This window comes from Zeus faber (assembly GCF_960531495.2).
Source record: "Zeus faber genome assembly, chromosome: 6".
In the NCBI taxonomy this organism is placed as follows: domain Eukaryota; kingdom Metazoa; phylum Chordata; class Actinopteri; order Zeiformes; family Zeidae; genus Zeus; species Zeus faber.
Window position 1 is genome coordinate 24,377,821 of NC_137201.1, and position 19,288 is coordinate 24,397,108.

Below are 19,288 nucleotides of genomic sequence, written 5' to 3' on the forward strand. Positions count from 1 at the left end.
CGTTGCCTGTGTACAAATGGGCTTTAGTGGCCCAGTTTTAACGTTTCTAGTCCAACCAAACAATAGCTGACTTGCTGTCAAATCTGATTCAAGGCGAGATCCGTACTAAAGCCGAGCAAAACACTGTTTCATTGGACAAATTTCAAAACAATAGTAATAATGACGGGTTTAAATTGAAGTCCAAAAACCCCACGTCTACAGGCCACCTGCAGCTCACAGCTGACGTTCACAAGCGCATCTTCCGGTGTTTCCAGAGCAGTGGTCCGGGGCACCCCGGGGGGGGGGCCCTTCGAGGGGCTCCGGGCGGTCCCCAGCAACATTGCTATTGGCAAAAAGTTCAGCACTATTCAATTTCATTTACAATTTCACCGCCACCGAATGCACAATCGTGTCTGTTTTGATCATGGTTCCACTGCCATCACTGGAGCCCTAAAATACACGGGAATGCAAGTTTGGACTAGATCATATCTGACAACAACAACAATCTTCGCGAATCGGGGCCAAAGAGATAAAATCTTATCGGATTTAGGCTCCGAGACAGACAGACAGACAGACAGACAGACAGACAGACAGACAGACCGACCGACGTAAACAAAAACAGGTCGGAGCGACTGGTCCCGGAGGAAACAGACTCCGCGGGATGAGAAGATGGAGGCACGTCACACTCACTCCGCATAGCCGGTGGACCAGGGCAGCCGCTGGGTCTCCCTGAGGATGAGGATGGGTCTGGCCATGTGGTCCGCCGAGCACTCCACCTCGTCCGGCGACAGCCCCAGGAACTCCGGCCTCGCGTAGGGGAATCTCAGCGGCAGGTCCGAGCCGCCCGAGTGGTCGCCGTTCGCGCCGCCGGCCATCACGCCTCCCATCAAACTGGCCACCGCCGATTTCACCCGCGTCAGCATGGTGGCGACACCTCCTCTCCCGAGAGAGTCCGTCCGGCCGATGGAAGCGGCGAAGGTCCTCCCCTCTTCTCCGCTCCGCTCCGCTCCGCCTCCTCCCCGCTCGACGACGCCGTTACGCGGTGCGTGCGACGGCTCTGGCGGCGGCGGCGACGCGGCGGCGCGACTCGCCCGGCTCCCGCTGCTCAGAGGAGGCGGAAGTAAAGCGCGTCACGTGACCTCGGTCCCCGTGGGGGGCGTGTCGTCAGCTGCTGAGTGTGGAGTGTTCGCCTCCGTGATGCTGCTGCTGCTGCTGCTGCTGCTGCTGCTGCTGCTGCTGCTGCTGCTGCATCTGCTGCTGCTGCTGCATCTGCTGCTGCTGCTGCTGCTGCTGCTGCATCTGCTGCATCTGCTGCATCTGCATCTGGTGCTGCACCTGCTGCTGCTGCTGCTGTTGCATCTGCAGCATCTGGATCTGCTGCTGCTGCAGATCAAAGGTGAGGGTGATAAACTGCCCCGATACACCTGCCCCATTTATCTTTTGTACATTCTAATCAAGATCTCAGGCCAGTACTTCTTCCACCGCTCTCACACACACACACACACACACACACACACACACACACAGACACGCACACACACACGCACGCACGCACACACACACACACACACACACGCACACACGCACACACACGCACACCCTTCTTCTTTCTACATTCTAACTCATGTTGTGTATGTTGGTCACACAACATGAGTTAGTTATGGTGTATTGGTTAGACGACTGGGTCGGAGCATCTCCAAAGGTCTTGTGGGGTGTTCCTGGTATGCAGTGGTTAGTACCTACAAAAAGTGGTCCAAGGACGGACAACTGGTGTTTGTATGTTTCTGTTTTCTCTGCATCTTAATCCATCGTGTTCCAGCTCTCCTTTTGCCATTTACAAAAATATGTTCATGCTCATAATCCAAAATCTGAATTTTAATTTCTGTATTTAAGTCTGATGTCTCTTTTTGATGATAACAGCAAATAAAAATGTGTATCTTTTTATATTTATGTATTTATTGTCAGTGGTGCGATTTTCATTTTATCCATTACATTTTTAATTCAACTTTTTGATATTACATACATACAAAGTGCATCATTAAAAGTATGCACTGAACAGTATACCACACCATTTCAACACAACAATTCAACAATTCAATTTCTTCATTCTACATTCTAACTCATGTTCTGTATGTTGGTTACACAACATGAGTTAGTTATGGTACTGTATATTGGCTTGACGACTGGGTCAGAGCATCTCCAAAACGGGAGGTCTTGTGGGGTGTTCCTGGTATGCAGTGGTTAGTACCTACCAAAAGTGGTCCAAGGAAGGACAACTGGTGAACCGGTTGTGGGCGCCCAAGGCTCATGGATGCACGTGGGGAATGAAGTCCAGCCCGTCTGGTTCGATCCCACAGAAGAGCTACTGTAGCACAAATAGCTGAAAAGGTTAATGCTGCTATGATAGAAAGGTGTCAAAACACACAGTGCATCACAGCTTGCTGTGTATGGGGCTGTGTAGCCACAGACCAGTCTGTGTGTCCATGTTGACCCCTGTCCACCGACGAATGCGCCTACAATAGACACGTGAGCATCAGAACTGGACCATGGAGCAATGGAAGAAGGCGGCCTGGTCTGATGAATCACGTTTTCTTCTACATCATGTGGATGGGCGGTGTTAGGGTCCGATCTAATGGAGCATCTGTGGTATGTGCTGGAACAACAAGCCTGATCCATGGGGGCCCCACCTTGCTACTTCCAGGACTTAAAGGATCTGCTGCTAACATCTTGGTGCCAGATACCACAGGACACCTTCAGAGGTCTTGCCTCCAAATGCCACCACGGGTCACAGCTGTTTTGGCGGTACAAGGGGAGCTACACAACATCAATGGTTATTAATGGTGGTTTTAATGTTGTGGCTGATCAGTGGTGCTTCTTATGTTTTTACTGTAATTTTATTACTAGTTTTTATCCTTATTTGGCCCTTTTTTATTTACAATTTTGTGGCTGGCTTTATGGATAATATCATATCCATCAATACCTTATTTGTGCTTTCGACAATAACAAAACCTTGAACACACACACACACACACACACACATACACACACACACACACACACACACACACACACACACACACACACACACACACACACACCCACAGACCTAGAATGAACCATTTCTAACAGTATACCTCAACTTATACCAAGCATTTAATTGTGATGAAAGCAAGGGGAAATACCTCAGATTTAAGAAGTCTGATTGATTCAATTATAAAAGCAATATTAACCATCAGTTGACATCTATTTCGTATTAACAGTGGACAAGTCGATGATAAGTTATTATTATCAACATGGACTCATTTGTACATCAATATAGGCAGCTTATACTGAGTTGAGTACTGGTAACGATTGGACAAACCAACTCATGTGTAACGACTGCAAGCTACAGCCATCATTCATCACCATTATGACTGTGACTGTTTCCTGACCAGTTTGTGATCCCAAAAAACTGTTACAAAAAATATGAGAAATCACAACAACGAAAGAAGCCTCTAAATAGCTTGCTATCTGTACAATATTAACATAATCATACAGTATGAACATAAATATAGTATTTTGTCCCTTGAAGGAATAGGAAACCCATGTGACGTGTTGGCCTCGTCCAACACAAGGATTATTCAGAATATAACATTTATTTTAAAATTCACAAAGAAACTTCCTTTTGCGTCTGCCTTCCTAACCTCGTACTGAGTGGGTTCTGCTCCTGTCTATCAAGCCCTCCCACCTCGTGTGTTTTTAAGTGACCCGAACGCTCCCAAGGAAAACAAAACAATCCCAGCGGACCAATTACTTGCGAAGCCAATTTTTAACGGCGAGATCAATAACTGCCCGTACAGCGCAAATGTCCAATTTGCAATTTGTGCCTCTCTGGATCAAGACTTTACGTTCAGCGACAAAAAAATAGTATTTCTCATAGTTATAATTCCGCAAACCCCTTCCAAAAAAAATAAAAAATAAATAACCTTATTGTGTCCCCTGGGAGAGTGAACGCGGCGGAGATGCCAGGCTGGCAGAGTATGGTTCGTCCCATCAATAATTTATGAGCTTGGCGGCGGAAACGCTCCACTGACCTAAATACAGCTCATTCCACAAGCAGATCAGAGTGTGACGGCTCTGAGGACCCTGAGACCCGATCGTTCTGGGACTCAGCGTCGGATGGATTCTTTCGAGACGTTACGTCAGTGGGTTTTGGTCAAACGCTGGATGGAAATTGAATTATGCGAGGGTGATGTGACAGGAGGTTGGTATATGTTTCACAGCTTAGAAAGAAAACAGGGAATACCGTAATCTGTTGGTGTCTCTGTCCGTGGAAAATGTGAAAGTCGTGCCTTCCACAGCACATGAAGCCAAACCCCCTCGGGGGGTCTGGGGGAGAAGGGAATCCCCTGCGTGTCCAAAGGAAAGGCTTTTGTTTTTGTTTAAAAAACAAAAAACAAGTCTAATTCAACGTTCTCATTAAATTACTAATGTATACGGGTCGGACCTGTTGCTGGAGAAACAGGGAATTGAATATGCTACACAACAGGGCTCGGGCAAGATATACAACCACCTGACAACTAGAGATATGTGGAGATTTAATTGGTTTATCTAAATTGTTAACTGTAAGACATTGTTGATGAGATATTATGACTGAACAAAACCAGACCTTGTCTCGCCTCAGTGCAGGCCGTGTGGTGGCGTGGTGTAACTGCTGGGCACATTAAAGTTCTTACAGCTTTTTTGTTTCCTTTTTGTTTTGTTTTGACATACCTTACCCTTTTCAGAGATGTCAAAATGCGTGATGCCACGAGAGGCGGAACAAAATGTCAAATTCTCTCCGTTATATTCATGCATTCATTCATGTGTCTACTCATTAAAATGATTATTCATCATTCATTATTAGCACCTGCGTTCCACCGCAGGGGATCCATAATCTACTATATTATCTTGTTTTATTTTGCGTCATTATTGGCAGGAGGCGCAGGGAAGGTATAGGAGTTACAGGTTCCTCGCTCCCTCTCTTGTCATGAAGAGATTAAGATTGTAATGACAAGGTCAAGGCAGGTTAAGGAGTCTTTGTCATGCCATGTTGCATGTGTGTGTGTGTGTGTGTGTGTGTGTGTGTGTGTGTGTGTGTGTGTGTGTGTGTGTGTGTGTGTGTGTGTGTGTGTGTGTGTGTGTGTGTGTGTGTGTGTGCATCTGCGTGTGTTGTGTAGTGGGTATACCTGCATGAGTGTGTATGTGGGTGTATCTGTGTGTGTAATCACTCTACTGGGCTGATTACTGACTCACAGATGGAGACGGATAGACTGCCACACACACCCACAGACACACACACACACACACACACACACACACACACACACACACACACACACACACACACACACACTTTCACACACACACATACAGGCTGGTAATCCCAAGGTGGTGGGTATGAGTATAGATGAGTCTGCAAAGGTCTGTGAACACTGTACAGCGCATGCAAATGTCAATAGCAACATTAACATAGCCAGAGTTGTCATGGAATTATCATAAATGTCAGTCATCTTGAGTGAAGTGATAACATTTTTGGGTGATTTTATTAACCGGACAGCAATAAACTAGGTTTTTTAAATGTTCAGTAATGCAGCATGTAATGATTGGTGAGGTGGGGATACTGAAGAGGTGGATATAGGCCTACTGCCCTGTACATTTCAATGGATATTAGAATTGTGGACAAGTATAGACTCCATTATATTTCCAAAGAACGATGGGTGGATGGGGAAGTTCTCCATGCACCTCCCCACTGAACACACTCACTTTTACTTTAACCACTGCTACTTAAACCATACTTAAAATCATATCGCCGCCTTCCTAAAATAATGGCATCAGTCATTCTTTGACAAAAGTGATTTTTTTTGGCCTAAACCATCTCCTCATGATGCCGGCCACCAATTGTAAAATCGCCTACCTCCTCAGTACGTCAATAATCATCTATTGTCATAACCTTTTTGAATGAAATCATTAAAAAATATAATATGTTTGGTTCAGTTTTTTGTGTTTACTCAAAAACCTGAAAAAAATGACTTGTGCCATTATTTTAGGAAGGTGACGATTTGGAAATCGCCTTTGTCTTAAGGGAGCAGTAGTCAAAAGAATAATTGTTATACACACATCTCACCACTAGATGTCGCTGACATACTTGGAAACCTTTCAGTTTCTGTGACCGCTGTCCGAGAAATTGACATTTATTTGTTTGTTTCTGTTTTCTCTGCATCTTAATCCATCGTGTTCCAGCTCTCCTTTTACCATTTACAAAAATACGTTCATGCTCATAATCCAAAATCTGAATTTTAATTTCTGTATTTAAGTCTGATGTCTCTTTTTGATGATAACAGCAAATAAAAATATGTGTATCTTTTTATATTTATGTATTTATTGTCAGTGGTCCGATTTGCATTTTATCCATTGCATTTTTATTTTAACTTTTTGATATTACACACATGCAAAGTGCATCATTGAAAGTATGCACTGAACAGCATACCACACCATTTCAACACAACAATTCAACAATGACACCCACCGAGTCACAGCAACATCCATTTTCAGATTTTAAACATAGAATCGGCGACGTCTTTCTCATCACTTTGACACTGTGGATGCTTTGAGGTTTGATGTCTCTATGTCTTGATGTCTAATTTGTATGCTGCCTTTCTTGGCCGGGAGCCTCTTGAAATATATATCAGATCTCAATGTGGCTATAGATGGAAAGATTGATAGATGTGCAGATAGATAGATGGATGGATGGATGGATAGATTGGTTGATACTTTATTTATTTACAGAGGGAAATTGCAGTAGCATATACAGTGTATATATATATATATATATAGATATATATATATATACTGTGTGTATGCACTGTGTGCGGATGCCTGTCTGTATTATGGAATGACATTTGATGACTATCTCACGACATGTGCCACAGGAGATGTTGTGGAGCTGTGAATGTGTAATGCAAAGCACAGATGCGTGGGGCTGGACAGCCCAGAATCCTTCTCCATCTGCACTGATCCACCGTGAAGCTATGGGATGGAGGGATCGTCCGCAGGGATTCCTCACCGACCATTTGTTTTGTCTGACACTCCTACTGTTCTCTGTGCTCAGCTCCAGGGTTTTTTTGGTTTTTTTTTTTGGGGGGGGGGGGGGGGGGGGCTTTTTTTTGGACATAAATCCACGTATTTATTCCAGATAATATATTTCTAGGAGAGAAAGTAAATCAAGGCCGTAAAAGAAATATGGTCCCGATGCTTAGAATAAATGGGACAGTTGTGCAGTTAGGGTTTTTTTTTGTTGTTGTTGTTGTTTTTTTCCCCGGTTTGGTTGTTCTGAGTTGGTATTCAAATGTCAGCGATCGCTGTTGCAAGCACGGCTGCCCTGGCATTTGAACATCTGCAGTCTGAATTTGACACTATGCCGTCGCACCCGATCCACCTCAGACTGGCGTTAAATGCCGGCAAAACCGGGGCCACGTTCTTTTCTCACAGAAAGACGGCGCCAGCTTGTTGTACCCTGCATCGCGTCGGCACAATGTTCCCCCGCCGAGACTGCGGCCACCTGCAAGGCATCACAATCGATGAAAGCCTTTCTTTTCAATTTCATATTGATCATCTTTCAGGGAGATGGAAATTAAAGTTGGCCGCCACTTTGGGGTACAAATCTTGTTTTTCCTTTCATGCTCGGAAAAGCTTTGTTTGCTGCCACTCCCTTGCCTCTCCCAGACTTTGGGGATGTTTTGTACGTGGACGCCTCAGAAGCACTCCCTTCATCTGCTGGACACTATCTGTCACGGATCTCTAGGATTCATAAAGCCTTTGTAAACACCCTCACACACCATTGTGCTCCGTATTCTTTGGTCAGCTGGTCGTCATTATCCGCGCGCAGGACTTCGCACTGGCATAACTTTGTTTATAAATCCACCCTTGAACTGCTGCCCACCTATTTATCCACTTACCTGTCACATAAACCGGGGCTGCTATAGCTTAGGCTCCCTGGGTTTCATCACTCTCTCCATCCCCTCAGTCCGTACGGAATTAGGGAAAAAAGGCCCATCTTCCAGTGTAATTATTACATTCATACTAGTGCAAAGATTATCTATATTCTAGTGCAATAATTACATGCATTAGTTCAATAATAACATTTATTCTAGTGCAACATTATGCTTATTTTCGTGCAAAATTAATATTATATTGTATTTATTTATTTCACTTACTATTTATCCTACTACTATTCTTTAACCTGTGTTGTTGGCTGTGGTTGTTTGTTTGTCGAGGTTGTTCTGTCATGTTTTCGTTTCTCTGTGTCTTTTAAGGCACTGATCAGGAGTAGCACTCCTAATAATGTTGTATTCTATACAATGACAATCAAGGCTTTCTCTTCTCTTCTCTCCTATTCATTCACTGTTGAAATATATATATATATATATATTTATATTTATATATATAAATACACATACACATATAACAGCTCTGAGGGTCATCGGCCAACATTCCATTAAAGAAGAGGAGAGCAGTCTCTTGCTTGTCCTAAAATTGTGTGTTAAAACAAAAATGTTCAGTCATAAACAATGACTCTATCGTCTCTATATTGTATTTCAGGAGATAACCGTCAAACTATGATCTGAACAGTCATTATTGTTAATTTTCCAATGGCGCTAACGTGTAAATGAAATAACGGCGAAATTTAACCATCAATCTTTTTTGCCGGGGACCCACTAGAAGCTCTCGACGGACCCGTCCGGGTCCCCGGGCAGCCCGTTGAGCACCACCGGGACAGACGCAGCAACTTTTGCCTTGCCCCGGGCCCTATTGCAGCCTCCATTAAGTGAGCAGTTAATGACCAGTACGACGCAAATTCAATTTTGCAAAATCATTTTCCAAAAACCATTTTCCTGTCGTTATCAAGCGAGGAGATGCAAACTGTGAAAGCATAAAAACACATTGTCGTCTAAAGGGAAGCGATTCATGCCGTCATTTGTTTAAATTACAGCTATCTATCCTGCTTCATAACGGTACCCGTCCCCTTTTGCCGTGGTTCACGTCGCGTTTGGCAAGCGATGCTCCACAGGCCGATGTCATCAATCGTGTTTACCCGTCAATATTCATCAGTGTTGGGAGAAGCGGCTTTATTTTCTTTATTTTATTTATTTATTTTTTTAAGATCTAATTTCTCTTTCCGGCTCCGCTTCGGACGTCGGTTGTGGTGGTTTGCAACCTCGACTTAACTTCACCTAAACCTCCCAGGCAAGAAATCAATGCACTGAACAGGAGCCATTATCGCCTGTGTTAGGCCTTGGTTCCTACTGAATGTTCTTTCTTTCTTTCTTTCTTCCTTTCTTTCTTTCTTTCTTTCTTTCCGTCATCGCCTTGTTAGTATCGGGCACTGAGTCAATATACTTGTCTGGTAGTTTAGTTTCCTATTTTGTAAACTCAAGCGCATAAGCTAAATAGGACTAAACCAAATCAAAACAAAACAAAATGAACCCAAATAAACAGTGCAGCGGCGGAGGCAAAATGATATTGGACGCAGAGAATGAGAACAGAGCCGTGCAGCGCAGATAACCACATGTTTGGCGAGAAACACCACACCTCAATCTGGCGCTCTGATGATTAGAGATTATCGATCATCAGACTGCCGAATTGAAATGCAGAGTTTTAAATTGGTGAATAAACTACTTCAATTTGATACCCATTAGGCGGAAGCCCAATATTTAAATTGTAAAAAATGATTGAGTACGGACTTCCAGTGGAACTAGGATCAAAACAGGACATTCAGGACGTTCATTTTTACTGGGGACCCACTGGAACCTCTTGCAGGACCCCGGGGGGGTCCCCGGGCCCCACGCTGAGAACCGCTGCTGTAAATGAACAAACCGCATGTGATGGTGCGTCCTGAAAGTTGATAATATAACCAAGTAATTCATTCACCACACCCAAAACCTTTTCCTCTCACAGTAGAGTCAGCGAGCGGAGGCTTTTATAATAGGACGACCGTTGGTTACATAAGACTCTTTGTTGTTGTAAATCGCTAATGACGGGCCGTGAAAACAAGCGCACTAACTGGCAAAGGGGTTATTGATGTGTTTTTACGAGGACATTGGCTGCTGGTTCCTTAATCTTTGGGGAGAACACGGCGTCTCGCCGCCTCACTTATATTGAGCTTGACGCAAACTGTGCTTCTGCGGAGCTTCCACGCGGCCTTGCTGCGCTTGGCAGATCGACGCGCCGCCGGTGCCGTTACGTCGCGCATTCCAAGTGCGGCGCCGTCGCGTAATCGTCGGATGGGAAAAGGCCTCACAGCAGGAAGGTCCTGGGTTCGATTCCCGCCCGGGGCGCTGATGGCACCGTTCTCTGGCGGGTTGTCTCCTGTGTGGAGTTTGCATGTTCTCCCTGTTCTCGCATGGGGTTTCCTCCGCCTAACGTCAGAAAGGACCCCCACCAAAAACATGTGTGTGTGTGTGTGTGTGTGTGTGTGTGTGTGTGTGTGTGTGTGTGTGTGTGTGTGTGTGTGTGTGTGATGAGTAAAGATTCTTCTAATTCTTCTTTCGCGTCCGTAAAAGCCTCCCGGGGGACGGAGACGGGGAGGACCTGCTCATAATTTGTTCGACTCAACGCCGGGCTTAAAAGAAAGCTTCTCTCGACGCTCGATTCATTATCAGCCGTCGAACCGACTCGGCTTGATGTCGTTTCCCGGCAACGGCGGAACTGTGAGATGGTACGCTGAACGGTGTTCAGGCGACGGCGTGGGTTCGTAAGGCGCACGCCTCGGTGTATGGGAAAACGAACTCGCGCGGGGATCCCTGTGTAATCATGAATGAACTCAGGTGAAAAGGCAGCATGTGCTGTAGGCTGGGGCAGGGGTGAGACGGGAGGCCGCGGCGGGGTCTGCCTTCGATGGCCGCCCGGCGCGCGGAGAGTCCCGCGCATCGCACATTCGGCCGCCCTCATTTTGTTACACCGCACAAGGTGTGAAAGTGCCCCCTTTAGATTAAATTGCTTTAATTGTGACCTTCGTATCATGGGATGCCGAGGCCTTTGTGTCGCCCTATCTCGGCTACAGCTCCGAGGTACGGTAGGAGGGCTTTGATCAACAACATTCCTTTGAGCGTGGTTATGAAGGAATATTTTACTCCTTTAGCGGCTGTTGCACCACGGATGCACCGTGGACCGAGTATTATAATATCAGATCAAAGTTTATTCGTCGCGCACACACAGTAGTCGTAGGCATCGCATTCAACAAGGTTAATGACAAAATGAAGGAACAATAACAATGCCAATAGTACACAGAAACTATATGAAATGATTGATCAATTTCAGAGCCTCTATAGACCACATGATTGTGTATTTATCCACTACATGAATGTGTCTCTTATTGTGTCCTTCTCTGCCCCTTTTGTTGGGCTTGGAATTTGACTTAATACATTTGGTTATAAAACCTTATAGCGTATGTATTTTTTTGAGTTCTTTCCTTTTTCCTGTTCACCTTTGGGCCCCAGGAAAGAAAAAAAAAAAAAAAAAAAAACAGAAGAAAAATCAAACAAACCCAGATATTATAGTCTAGAGCCGAGTTTGTTTGGATATGTGTTTTTAATAATTAGTCCCATGCTGAACGTGGGTCACGTTCAGCAAGCGGGAGGCTGCTAGTGTGAAAAACAAAACTGATCTCATCGAGGTGCTTCAAGCCACATGGGCGGCCGGAGATGGAACCTTCGACTTCAGCAACTTGCTTTGAATCGGGGGCAGTAAGCTAAAGTCAGTGCTGTATGAGACCGAGAAACAGCCCAAACGCAACGGTATCTATCAACGAAGAACTAGACGGAGCACATTTCGGGGCTTCGTACAGCATAGACGAAGAAGCTTTAATTATCACACAACACACCACACTACAACACAGGCACACACACACACACACACGCACACGCTTTGGATGGTGGCCGGTGAAATGGTTCCTCTGCATTTAACCCATCCTGGCTTGTCCTTCCTCCGGGGGCACAGCCAGGAGCAGTGGGCAGCATTCGTGGATGCGCCCGGGTACCTGGTGACGAGTGTCCATCGCTGGTCGGACGATGATGTGTGCATGTGTTTGGTGGGGGTCCTTACTGACGTTAGGTGGAGGAAACCCCATGTGAGCACGGGGAGAACATGCAAACTACACACAGAAAGGCTCCTATTTGGGAGATAACCCGCCCGGAGCACGGTGCAAACAGCGCCCCAGGCGGGAATCGAACCCAGGACCTTCTTGCTGTGAGGCAGCAGTGCAATGCACTATGGTGAATAAACTACTTCAGTCTACTTAAGTCGAGTCAAGGAAGCCAGTTCCGAACACAATGGTCAACACGGGAGCAGGGAATAGCGTGCGTTTCCTGGAAGGAAAGCGTGCTGGTGGTTTGTTTACCCATTGCTATTGGCAAGTGTCTTGTTGGAAGCGGACGTGGACTGCGATCAGAAGGCTTTCGTAATACGAGTGGGATGGGAAATAGAAGACATTATTCATCTGTTTACGCCGATACGCCTCTAATTACAGGGAGATGTTTTGCTCGCAAAAAATAACAAGCGCCGCAGAGGAGGGAGATTGATAGGAATCTTTAGTAGGTCCATCCCGAGGGGGATCCCTGAGCTGGCGTACCATTCCCGTGTCGCGGGTCCGGTCGGCTGCCCCCCCCCGCGCCGCTTGTTTGTGCTGGTTTGCCGATGCCGTACATCGAGCACACGGAGGGCAGGACGGGCTGGAGGTTCTCCGCGCCGATTCACAGATCCCTCCCCGACGCGTTTCCCTTCGCTCCTGTTGCGTTCACCCGAACTCCTCCCCTGGGGGAATCTGGGTAGTCTATTCGCTGCGAAGGACAATGTCTTGTTGAAGGGGCATCTGAACGCCCTTAAATTAGGGATGGAGAGAATGGAACGCAGCGTGTCCACAGAACGACGGTTGAATAGCCACTCTCCGATCAATGTCAAGTGATTAAAATCCAGCGCAGCTGTCGAGTGGAACAACAGCTTTGGTGCATTTGGAAATGGATTGCGTGTGCTGAATGCGGCCTCACGCTGTTTGCCGATGTCCCCTCCACGTACCGCCACGCACATATTTGCTCTGGTTGCATTTATGAACAGTTGACCTTAGCCTTGAAAACGTGGGCGCGGCTGCCCTTTCGAAGCCCTGCGGTGTGATTGGCACCTCAAACTCAATGCAGATAAGACTCTCAGACTGGGAATTTGAGGTATGTCTATAATCTACAAGGATAATGCCTCTGCAAGGCACAGCGTCCAAATCAGGCCCCAGGCGGACCAGTTAACCCCCCCCTTGTTAAAACTATAGACCATCACCAGCCTGGTATACAAAGAGAACGTGTGATTTGCTTCTACTGGAGGTGCTTTGAGATTTACTTCTACCAGGGATCTCTGCTCAGATTACCATCCGCAATATTCACACTGTGCGATAACTTGTTTTTAAAGTTTATGGTCATAAGAGATATAGGATCAGCACATGGCATGCCATGCTTTGAGGTGCAGTTACTTGCGCTGTCCAATAATAGCTGAGGTCGGCATATTATTGGGAAGGAGGGGGAGATTACAGAGGGACATAAATAGGGCTTTTGTTCCATATATTTGAATGGATATTAGGCTGCCAGGTCAGTGCACTGTAACTCGCCAGCGACAAAGGTGGGTTTACTCTGGGTTCTGTGGTTGTGTGTAGCCCACCACTGCGTTTTACACCAGCAGTTACCGTTTAACGTAACTTGTCCCGTGCATAGAATCACATTTTGTTTATAATGGCTTTGTTTATATTTTGTTTGACCTTTTCGGTTTTTTTTCCGTCTTTTGATGCAAATTTTCTGTACAGCCAGGCACCAATCCTTACCGCGACAAATTCCTTGTCTGATATAATCTTAAATAGATGTGTGCAGTGAATACAGACAGTAATCAGTCTCAGTCCTCCTAATTTAGCTGTAAATGCAGGAGAAAAGACAGACACTGTGTTCAGTAATAAATATGTATATTTGCACATAAATTGTATATATTTTTGTGATATTTCGATTCTTTTCAGTATATGTACAAGCCAAGGCAAATGGACACACAGTGAACAGATTTACATAAATTACTCCTATTTACAGACGTCTTCAACATCCCAAAAACGTGCCTGTTATCAACAAATATATTGTATACTTATGCATCAGAAAACACATTATTTTTCCCAGTACATTTCGGTAAATTCTTTTTTTTTGTACTCCGCTATGTGGCTTAAACATTCAACTTAAAACACTTCACCATGGGAAACAGCTTTAATGTACAGCACATTGTACAACGAAATGTTTGGAGTTTAAATGGGGCCTAAACAATGACACCCATGGGGCCAAACATGAGGAAGTGCATTGACGTGGCGTGTGAGGAATGCACTGGCTTTGACTCAACGTTGTTTTTGTAAAAGCCCCGGGAAGAGTCATTTACAGTCTATTGGTTGACTACTGTTACCACATGCCAACCCACCAATCCCCTCCACGCCATCTGGAAAACATGTAAACCTGTGTATGTGTGTGTCGGTGTGTGCGTGTGTGGTTGTGTGTGTCTGTGTGTGTGTGTGTGTGTGTGTGTGTGTGTGTTATATGTATTGTCTGCTCATCCAGACAAAGATAGAAACCAGGGCAAACAAAGGCTGAACACTATCATGGTTGATTCATGGGCCACAAGCCCTGATATTTTTTAAATAGTTCCTGGTGGAGGGCTGTGTTAAGCATATGATACCATCATAAGACTTTCTGTAGAGCCAGCTCGACTCAGTTCCAAGCATTGAGGGGAAAAAACAGTATGTGGTGTTCCCTTCGGTAAGGAGGAGACGTGTTTTCTGGAAGTTTGTGGGGTTTTTTTTTTTGTTTTTTTTCGTTTCACCGCAGCACACCCCGGGGGCATCGACCGCTCCGTCTCTGTAAACAACCTGGATGAAATGGGTTTTCTGTTGCGGTTTGGGGACAGAGCTACAGTACAGAGCCGGGCCAGAGCCACCGGCAGCTCCGTAAAAACACTGTGATCAGTCTTGTTAGGATAGTGCCTGATCTTATCAGCACCAATTTGCAATTCATTGTTGTCCCCCTTGCATTGTCTCCGAAATACATTTTAGACTTCCTTCTACATTGCCTATGAGCCTTATTATTTTTTGAATAAAGAATGCTTGGAGTTTTGGGCTCTCGAATCACTTACAACTGTGAGTGTAAGTCAGTGTAAACGTATTCACGGTACCATCACTTCTTTCCCTGGCAATGAGCGCACTGGTCTTCCTTGGAGCTAATCCACTTGGACGGATGGAACAGAGGATTTTGGAGAGTTGTCGAGCTCTCTCCAGATGCCAGAGCTGCACGTGGGGCTGCAATTGGTCATTTTAGTCAACACGGTCGTCCTCCGGAGGCTGCTGTCCGAGTCCTCTTTCTTGAAACTGTGATTGACTTTAGAGCAGCGGGAGAAGCAGTGGGCAATGTCTTGGAGCAGATGACCGCTGAAGATCATGTATATCCACGGATTGCAACAGCTGTTGAGGCAGGCAAGGAGCGCAGTCACCGACACTGCCGGGTTGTCAGACTCTAATTCAGAGAGAGGGGGGAAAACAATGAGCAACAAGGAAAGAAATGTGGTTAATAAACCATCTGGATGGTTCTGTAGGAAGGATCTAAAACAGGGTTGCTGATCCCAAAGAAATGCCATTTCAGCGCAAAAGAAGCACATTATATGCAGACACACACACACACACACACACACACACACACACACACACACACACACACACACACACACACACACACACACACACACACACACACACACACACACACACACACACAGACAGACACACATACAAACAAAAATAGAAATCCTCAGACTCCGAAATTGTTCTGAAGTTAATCATTCACATTTGATCACGAGGAAGCTTGTCACAAAATCACCGTGGCAACAAACCTTTTTCAATGTACTTGCCAAAATGTGTGTTTCCATATTTGAAAAAAGGTGACACAATATGAATAACAGAACATTTATAACATATGGCACCTCCCTGATAGACGTCGCTGTTTATTTTAAAACCAGTTTTTACATTTTATTTTACATGGAAGTGAACACAGTAGGTAGGAGATACCAGAGCTGCTTGCTGCTCACAGCAGCACAGACAGGAAGAGACAGGAGTGAGCTGTTATAATGGCTTAGTGAGAGGTATTTTAGGAGCCAAAATAAAGTTTTCAACTCTTTAATCATATTCAGTTGTTTAATTGACTACAAATAATAATAATAATAATAATAATAATAATAATAATAATAATAATAATATAATGGACAGAATCACATACAGGACAAAATATAAAATAATAATAAACAGACACATGTTAAAACTAATTTTGTGTTGGGGTGCATGTTTTTTATAATAATTGTATTATTGACAGCAATATATATATCTCGCAAATAATAACTACAAAAAATAAAAACGTCTTTGTTTATTTTATTTTATTCCATTGTTATTATTTCTCTGAGCAGAAATATCCTGCGTGATATGTATATAAATGATGATCATCTGCTCTGACTGATTTTAAGTTTTCACGATGAAGTAATAAAGATTGATTGGTTGATTGATTGATTTGTTGATTTATTGGTTGATTGATTAATCGATTGGTTGATTGATGGATGGATTGGTTGATTGATTGTTTGGTTGATTGGTTGATTGATTGGTTGATTGGTTGGTTGATTGATTGAGTGATTGATTGGTTGATTGGTTGATTGGTTGATTGGTTGATTGGTTGATTGATTGATTGATTGATTGATTGATTGATTTGAGATACAATAGACAAGATACACCGCCACCAATGACCATTAAAAAAAAATTACAAAATAAATCTGCACTCAATAAAAATAAATACGCATGTCAAGAGTAAACACTTATTTTCTCATTTTCACTCATTATTATGAACTCACCGTCCCAAATGAAATTTTCATCCCACACGGACCACATCTGCACGGTGAAGAAGGGCGCCCAGCAGATAATATAAGCCAGGACGATGACAAACGTCATCTTGACGGTCCTGAGCTTGGCTCTGGAGATGACGGTGACGCTGCTGACGGAGTTCTTCCCGATCAGCCCGTCCTTGGCCCCGTGGTGCGCGTCGGACGGCGCCTTCCTGGTCTTGTACCTGATGTTACTCCAGATGGTGTGGCAGATGAACCCGTAGCAGATCACCAGGATCAGCACGGGGACGAGGAAGATGCCCACGGTGATCCAGGTGACGTACGCCTTGCCACCCCACGGCTCCACGAAGTGGGCCCAGCAGTCGTAGACGTCGGAGCCGTTCTTGACCTCGCTGAGGGAGAAGATGAAGTACTGCGGGACGCTGAGCACCAGGCTGCACGCCCAGGTGGACGCGATCATGATGTAGGAGCGCTGCGTGGGCTGCTGCAGGGTCTTCAGCGGGTGGCAGATGGCGATGTAGCGGTCCACGGTCATCATCACCATCATGTAGGTGGAGGCGAACATGCCCAGCACCTGCAGGTGCTTGACCACGCGGCAGAGGATGTCCGGCCCGCTGAAGCGGTAGGTGACCTCCCAGCAGAGCTGCGGCAGCACCTGGAAGAAGGCCACCACCAGGTCGGCCAGGCTCAGGTGCTTGATGAAGATGTGCATCCGGGAGGACTTCTTCTTGGTGTTGTGCACGGCCAGCAGGACGCTCACGTTCCCGATCACGGCCACCGCGAAGGTGATGCTGAGGACCGTGATCTCCAGCTTGGCCACCTCCTCGTTCCTTGCAAACGGGTCGGTGCTGTTCGGGTGCACAGAGAAGTTGTCCGGTGTCCCCATCGTGGGTCCATAAGTGGAGCTCAAGATGTGGGACTGGTTGTCTCCGTCCAGGAGCGACGTGTGGTCAGTGCGCATGGCCCCGGTCCTTGTCCTGGTCCTGGTCTTGGTGCTGGTCCTGGTCCTGGTCCTGGTCCTGGTCCTGGGATTGAATGACTGTGGAACCTCCTGGCGTCAGTGGCGTCTCTCTCTCTCTCTCTCTCTGCTGTGTGGCAGCTGCTCACGCCTTTTAAACTCGAATCAAATTTCACACGGCGTGTGCGTAAAAGCGCACGGTGCCAAACCCACCCACCGCACGCCCACAGCCACTGATGGAGCGCGGTCACCACCTCCACATCGCAGATCCGAGAGCGCCCCCCTTAAAGTGGTAATCCATAAGATTGTTTTGTTTTAAAACAAAATCCCATCGGCCTACTTGATATTTATCCCATGTTTGTTTTGCTGACACTTTATAATAAACAGCCTTCCAATGTGGTTCTGCTCCTCTATATGCTGCTGGTGGCAGGGTCCGCCTTTCCCAGTTAGAATGCACAAATCAGGGGTTAAGAAGTTGGAGCGAAGCTACTTGGGACGAGTAATATGTCATTGTGAACATTCTCAAGAAAATAACAAAACCTCCAGAAAGAAAAGTATCCCCGCCAGCTCAAGTGACCTGAAAAAAACACCAAGAAAAATGAGTTGATCAGCATTAGGTATGTTTCCATGGCAAGCGACCGAGAGCGAAGATGGGGGTAAACACGGATGGTGAAGAAGCAGAATCACGAAACGTGAAAAAAAATGTTGCAGCGTCGTATAGAATTCTGGGGCTTGTTGCGCAACCCACCCGACACAGACAATCTTATCTGTCGGAGTCTGGTGGTTTCCTATTTTGTCTCGAAAATAACGCACAACTGTAAGCGTTGGTAGAATAAGACAATAAATTGTTGAAAACAAAGACGCAATGGTATTTTGGAAACTGTAATTGTTGTTTGGTGCAGAGTTTACATTTTACAGATGGTTTGCCCCGCGCGGATCTTAAGTCAGGCTAAAATTCCACTTTTCAAACCATGTACGGCCATCAACATTTATCTGGCCATCAATAAGGACTTTACAACCTCACGCTGGAGGCATGCAGCGTGAGAGAGAGAGGGAGAGAGAGAGGGAGAGAGAGAGAGAGAGAGAGAGAGAGAGAGAGAGAGAGGGAGGGCAATGAAAATAACCTCAGTATGATCCATGCTGTACCTAATGGTGAAATGTTTGCAACGCTCCGTCATGGTGAATACAAATGTACATCATTATTTTAACGATTTCACTTAAAACTCCAGAGAGCCAATTGGGAACCTCCCCTGAAGTCCGTAATCTCCCTCCGAAATCATGACATCTTGGCCATGTTTAGCTCCGCGCGTCTCTCGTGAGCCTCTGCATCGCACTCTCACGTTGTCTCCGCAGCTTTTTACACAGACAGCATCTGTTTAAATGATCCCCTCTCGTTTG

General features: G+C 45.6%; 2 protein-coding genes across 2 annotated transcripts in view; both read right to left on the reverse strand.

The window, feature by feature from the left end:
- Positions 1-977, reverse strand: part of ppm1h (protein phosphatase, Mg2+/Mn2+ dependent, 1H) — a 33,010-nt gene extending 32,033 nt beyond the window's left edge. Inside the window, exon 1 of the mRNA XM_080001988.1 lies at positions 670-977. Coding sequence (XP_079858114.1) covers positions 670-902 — 233 coding nt within the window. The 5' untranslated portion in view covers positions 903-977. The remainder of the gene's footprint in view (positions 1-669) is intronic.
- A 12,996-nt stretch (positions 978-13,973) lies between these two features.
- avpr1aa (arginine vasopressin receptor 1Aa) lies at positions 13,974-17,970 on the reverse strand. The gene is made up of 2 exons (XM_080003132.1): positions 16,942-17,970; positions 13,974-15,566 (listed from the first exon to the last, which is right to left on the reverse strand). The coding sequence occupies exons 1-2, from the start codon at positions 17,891-17,893 to the stop codon at positions 15,274-15,276; spliced, it is 1,245 nt and encodes a 414-aa protein (XP_079859258.1). The 5' UTR covers positions 17,894-17,970; the 3' UTR covers positions 13,974-15,273.
- Between the last annotated feature and the right edge of the window lie 1,318 nt (positions 17,971-19,288).